The following is a 6,979-nucleotide window of genomic DNA, read 5'->3' on the forward strand; positions in this document are numbered from 1 at the left end:
AGACTGTTGTTGTCATCCCCTTCCAAATGGTTGAAATTACAATATAAATTTAAAATCATCCTTCTAGTAAACATGTTGGTATAATATTATTATAGATAGAGAAATGTAGAACTAAAACGAAGCAGTTGTGTCAGAATTGTCATTTATATTTAACTGTTGCTAAATGTCTTTATTAAACGTGTACTTACCTTAAGCGTGTTTGCTTGAACAATCTGGAACGATATTATTGTTCTACCACCTAGCTGTGGTAAGAATTCGATTACTCTGGTGCCCACATATTCATTATTGAACTGTTCAGTAAGAACTGCGCTCTCAGCGGTCGACATTCTATAAGAGATATGAGCCGTGCCATGAAAAAAACAACATAGTGGGTTTGCGACCAGCATGGAGCCAGACCAGCCTGCGCATCCGCGCAGTCTGGTCAGGCTCCATGCTGTTCGCTTTTAAAGCCTATTGAAATTGGAGAAACTGTTAGCGAACAGCATGGAGCCTGACCAGACTGCGCGGATGCGCAGGCTGGTCTGGATCCATGCTGGTCGCAAACCCACTATGTTGGTTATCCCGTGGCACGGCTCATATGAAGTCGTTCACGTCAATCAAGTCTCTATACATGTTTACCAGTACAGAAGATACCAAATACTGTAAAATACTGCTGGCTCGGATGTAGCCGGCTCGAAACCTGGGCACACTCGACCTTAAGCGCCGAGTGTGATCCAATTTGGCAAAATCCATGAAAGCCGATCACAATATTCTAGATCAAGCTATTGTTATGATTACTAATTCATTATATACCTCCAGCTATTAGTTTATTGTTTTCAGCAAATGATGACTAAATATTCTTCTTAAATTTAAGGGATTTTGTGTGCCCCATTTACAAAACTTCATTTCATGAATATTGATAAATGAAAGTAGTCCGGCAACATGAAATACAAAAGGTACACTACGGGATATTTTTCTGCCTGTTTATATTCACTTGTGAAATACAAACTGTTTTGTGACAGAATTTATATAGGTATATAATTAAATAATGTCTTTTAGATTTTAGCGAAAGCCCATATTTCTAACAAAAATAGATCTTCAAAATTTTTATAGGGCAAAACCTTTGCCAAGGCAAAACTCTATCAACAAATAATTTTTACAACATTTTAAGACAAATTTCTATGTACTTCTCTGATAGCTCTATAGTGAGTTGGTATGTATACATAAGCTTATATTTTTCTCATTCTAACAAAAGAACACAAAATCAATTTACCCAAGTATCCTTATGGAGATGCGATTGCGTTCCTCAGAAAGCGTGTCTAAACCCATCTCAGACGATTCGATAAGCCAAATTTCTGTTCTAAAAACAATTTTACATAATCTACATTAGTATCTAACACATTGATACTAACACTTTTTGTTAATACGGCGCCATTCCAGCCAAGGAGACACAGTCGCAAATTACTCACTTCAAAGGTCTAATGCACTATTAATAACTGCAATACTTTTAATATTGTAAAGCAAATATTAAGATAGTTAATTCTACTTAAGATGAAATTACTTGAAAAATAAAAACAATATATCATTTTCACAGTATTCAAAAGAAAGAAAACAGAATAACAAGAATTTATTTCATGGCATAGAGCAATAAATAGCTTTCCTGTCGTCATTGTAGCCATATTTAATTCCTTCGATTTTGTTTTCTGTCTCAGTGCTCTATCTCATAGCAGGGCCGTAGGAACAGGGGGCTCCAGGGGGCCGCCACCCCCCCCCCCCTCTACCCCCAAAATAATTTGACCGATTATGGTAATTATCTTAGCAATTTATTTGACTGCGAGTAAATTTTAGCTGATTTTCATGTGTGAACCTCCACCCGCACCCTACATCCCACCCCACACTATCTGAAAATGCTTCCTACGGTCCTGCATAGCGTCCTTTTTATTATCATATCTCGTATGATAAAACACTCAGTAGTCTCTAAAATTTTAATATAAGTTTATGCGCGTGTTTTTTTCTGTTGGATTTTGATCCTTGTTTTCCTTCTACATAAGGACTGGCCTCTAGATGACGGCGGAATATCATTATATCCAAATATGTCGATGGAGTGCCTTGTTGTCAAGATTTTCAAACTGCTAATGAAATGTGTATACATTTATGAAATGGAAGAGTATAGTCAACTATAGCATAAGAAAGAGATACATGTACATTTCATAGATATTCGCACGTTCAGCAAAGCACGTTTTAACTCGTTTAAAAAGTATTTTCTTAAAGCGCGACTACTTCTGTGTTATGTTTTATACTTCATATAACGGAATATTAATTGAGCCGCGCCACGTGAAAACCAACATAGTGGCTTTGCGACCAGCATGGATCCAGACCAGCCTGCGCATCCGCGCAATCTGGTCAGGATCCATGCTGTTCGCTAACGGTTTCTCTAATAACAATAGGCTTTGTAAGCGAACAGCATGGATCCTGACCCGACTGCGCGGATGCGCAGGCTGGTCTGAATCCATGCTGGTCGCAAACGCACTATGTTGGTTTTACCGTGGCGCGGCTCATTTAACTGCTGTCATTAAAAAGGAAAGAAACAATGATATTTGCAATATTGAATTGTAAAGATTTGAAAATTACTGACATTCATTGTTTTTGTTTTCAAACCTTACGGATTGGAAAGATAATTTTTGAACTCCCGTTTGCAGATTGTAACCAAGTTAATATTGTATGTTTACTTACGCTAGAATTTCACCTCCAAGAGTCACCTCTACTTTTGCACCTGCACTTAGGACACCAGGGATCAGCCAGGACTTCTGCGGCTGCTGTGGGCCTAGTATAATCTTAAAATGATACAGCGTTGGCATTAAACATACATGAAAGGTATTAAACTCTATGACTTAGGAATGAAATGTTAACGTAGTTTGAAATATATAAAAATAAAAAATTGTATCGTTCAAATTGAAATTGAAATCATGTTTTAAAGTAGTATACCGGTGGCTGAAAGCTTTCCTGTGCAGAGATTTTCTTCACATATGCATAACCACTTTGTATGGTTTCATTCAAACCCCAGAGATAAGGTAAGCCCTCACACATGCCTGTCACATTCGACACACGTCCGCCAACAAGTTCATTCTGTAAATAAAGACACAAACTTAATATTATATGTTCGTCACTGACCTCTGATATGTTCGTCACTGACCTCTGAGTCTGAAATTTAGACTACTTCAGTCAGATATTCGTATTGACTTCGTCCTACAACTGTACGGTGTAATACATCTATTATATATACTCAGTTCCAAAAGAAAGTGTGCACTTTTTAAGTTTAAATATTTCAAAAATTTCCCCGACGTTTTTGTTTCATTTTTTCATACACTAACTCTCAGGTATAACTCAAAATCTAAAATGCACTCCAATTTAAATTCTGGTACCAAACATTATAAGTTTTCATGAAAACAACCGAGAAAAAATAACAGAAAACTAAGTGCACACTTTCTTTTGGAACTGAGTGTATACAATGTACACGGATAGTAATTGGAAACACATCTGGAACGTGCATTAGGTAAAGCAGGCAGGTTTCAGATCTAGACGAAACAGGTTCGAATCCCGTGCTCATTAATGTCGTCTGATAGTTGTATTTTAAATAGTATACGTTTCTTGTTTAATTTCAAATTATCTTATTTTATGCGGGCTCTGTCTTTTGATTTTTTTTATTTAGATCTATTTCATTTCAGATCCTACTGATATAACAATTTATAATTATCATGTTTACACGTCATTTTCGCTTTTCCGAACCAATCAGAATGGTTCAGGCTGATGATAATGAACCTGCGAATTTCATCTGCAGCATAATCGATATCGCTGCACTTTTCTTCGGTGGTGCAAGCATATAACAACGTCACTTAAAATCCGAGACAGATTCGAACAATGGACTGATATGTTTTATGCATGTTTCACCAGCGTTACTTGCATACTCACCTGCATAGCTATCGAACACTTCAATAATTTAACATAGTTTAGTGATATAACAAATCAACCCAGAAATATAATTGAGCCGTGCCATGAGAAAACCAACATAGTGGCTTTGCGACAAGGATGGATCCAGACCAGCCTGCGCATCCATGCAGTCTGGTCAGGATCCATGCTGTTCGCTTTCAAGGCCTATTGCAATTAGAGAAACCTTTAGCGAACAGCATGGATCCTGACCAGACTGCGCGGACGCAAATGGAAATGCGGCAAGTCAAACCCAAACAATAACTCTAGTATGAAATTAATCAATTGAACCTAATTTATGACAATTTTATTTACTAACTTTACAATACTTATTTCATTATCAAACTGTGATATGAACCACAAAAGAGAACATAATGACATTTGTCATTTTTATGATTCCTAAATGAAAATATTATCCTGATTTATAATCAGGATTACTTTCAAAGTATAAAAAAAATGATCAAACTAGTTTTGATATTAAACTTGTCCACAGTTGCAATCGGGCACTGGTTAAATTGTGCAAGACAGAGTGTCACTTGAGTAGAAAAAATATTAAATCCACTGGCCAAAACAACGTGAATTACCTGGCTGTCCTTTCTAAGGCCAAATATTTAACTTTAATTGCTAGAAACCAATTTTTCGACCAACGCCAGTATACTTCCGTTTTATATTACTTTTAACATTTTGTGATGAGCACAATTTACTATCTGGTATTTCGCACAGAATAATTTATCAACTGTATTCGTAATCAGATAAATGTCAATAAGGTTATTTAGGTTCTAAAGAACCTTTAAGTGATATTAAGATGGTTTCTATCTAGTACTGCTAAGAACGGATGCCGATATTCACCTAAATGTCTGAACCAATAAGAAGTTGTATCGCTTACAGCCGAGATGATTAACCAATCAAATGAAAATAATATGATAATGGTCTAGTCAGTCTGGAGTTTGCAAAGATGGAGCAAAATATTACCGAATATATCCTCATAAAACTTTGGCAATTAGTATAGTATTACTGCAAATAACATATAGTTAATTAATCATAGTCTATATTTTATGGTGCAGTCAGTGCTCACCTATATTGTACAAAATATTGTTTATACTATGTATAAATAAATGACAAATAGAGAAAGAGATTTACATACCTTGTTGGTTAAAACTTACTGAAAATATACACGATTGGTTAAAATCAATGATTGACAGATCAAAAAGTGAGAGTCTTAGAATGGATGGTGGGTATGTTAGTGATATGAAGTGTTGTCAAATATTCAAACTTTTTGACAGCAGAAACATCATTTACCATGTATTCATTAGATATAAAGTAGCACTGTGCACTGTGTAACAATCAGCGTCAGCTCCCGCCTAAATATCCGTTACTGTTAGTTCAGGCAACACGTGTGGACTTTTCCAACTAGACTCTAACATTTTTATTCATAAAACAAAACCTATGGCACACAAATTCTTGACTCACACTGTGCATTTCATTTTAGCAAAGTTAACAATGGCACAATCAATCACCCTCTAAAATACCCGTGTGGTCAAAATAGCAAACTTCTAGTTAGAAGTGTACACTTGACAAACTCTAAAGTTTTACGGTATGTTTTACCGCCATTATATCTAATACAGAATCAAGGAACACTGGTTTGGTTAACTGTCCAGCGTCGCATAACTGAAATACTGTTGAAAAATGGCGTTAAACCCAAAACAAACAAACAAAAAATAGTAATACAGTTTCCCTCAATATTTTTAAAACTCTAAGGACAATTTTTTTATGTTTAATGAAAAGAAATTACACTTATGAATGCGGATTATAATGTCCGAGAAAAAGAACATTCTTTACTTAGGCAATTGAGTGTACATGTTTCCTCCGAAAATATTCAAACAAAAAAGTTCAAAGACCTGCAAAGTCTGTTTGGAAGAAACTACCTAAATTAAGGTTTATTTATTATTAATAATGGTATTACTTTCTCAAGTAGCCCCTGTCCATCAAGGCTCGTCATACAGTTAGGGAAAAGACATATTGCAAAATATTTCAGACAATGCACTTTATGTCAAAGCGATTTATATTCGAAGGACTCTAACGACTGATACCAGTATAACAGTTCCGTGGTCATAGACATACATGTTGATATTTAATAATGTTCAAAAATGTTTTCGAAAAAAAAACAAGTTGATCATTTTAGTGCAACAGTTCTCTAACAACATTGAATATTTAACAAAATCAAACCTGATACAAAACAGCAGCAGCACAGTTCTTTATTCCAGGATGTTGATGCAAGACCTGGAAGTTTCCCGTCTTTATACCTTTACCAGACAAGAGAGATATTTTGTTAAATATAAATATCACAATTAAGGAATAGACACTTTTCAGCTCCATGATTAAACGAGCAAACGTAGACAATTAGACAGAACGAAGTATCCATAAAATTGTGCGGGAACAAAACAAAAATGATCTCAAACTTCAAACGACTGCATGTAATGCTATATTCAGGTTTAATATTTTATAGCTGTTGCTAGGTGAAAGTAAAACATTCCTAAACAAAACAGTTCATATACTGTGACAAATAAGTTAGTAATTCACTTTGATATTTTCATCGCTTCTTTGAAACAGTGTAAACATATCAATATTTTATAACTTCTTCTTATGTCTGACGTTTGTAAAGAATAAGCGGATATGGATGATGACATAGGAAATGTTGTTATTTTTTTCTACAATCTAAAGATCTAAAACTAAGAGCCAACTACCTGTAACTATAACCGACAATTCATTATATTTTCTTCTCCGTATGTCATACTAGAACATGATATTGTAAGTCACAAATCAACACAGTCCTGTCAAGACATCCTTCGCTTTAATAAGCTTTTTCATTTGACAATATGTGATATACTAGAACATGGTAATTGTAAACACTTAAAAGTTCACTGACATTCAGCCAGTCCTTAAACGATATGTAAACATTTTGACAGATCGCCAAGAAGTCTAAAGAGATGGATCAATTGGCTTCTATAATAATAAT

At 35.1% G+C, this 6,979-nt stretch overlaps 1 protein-coding gene across 1 annotated transcript; it reads right to left on the reverse strand.

The window, feature by feature from the left end:
* Positions 1–2,548: 2,548 nt before the first annotated feature.
* On the reverse strand, positions 2,549–6,344 carry LOC123561152 (uncharacterized). Its single transcript, XM_053524392.1, has 3 exons — positions 6,190–6,344; positions 2,965–3,105; positions 2,549–2,813 (listed from the first exon to the last, which is right to left on the reverse strand). The coding sequence occupies exons 1-3, from the start codon at positions 6,337–6,339 to the stop codon at positions 2,709–2,711; spliced, it is 396 nt and encodes a 131-aa protein (XP_053380367.1). The 5' UTR covers positions 6,340–6,344; the 3' UTR covers positions 2,549–2,708.
* Positions 6,345–6,979: the final 635 nt, after the last annotated feature.

This window comes from Mercenaria mercenaria, chromosome 15 (assembly GCF_021730395.1).
Source record: "Mercenaria mercenaria strain notata chromosome 15, MADL_Memer_1, whole genome shotgun sequence".
Lineage (NCBI taxonomy): Eukaryota > Metazoa > Mollusca > Bivalvia > Venerida > Veneridae > Mercenaria > Mercenaria mercenaria.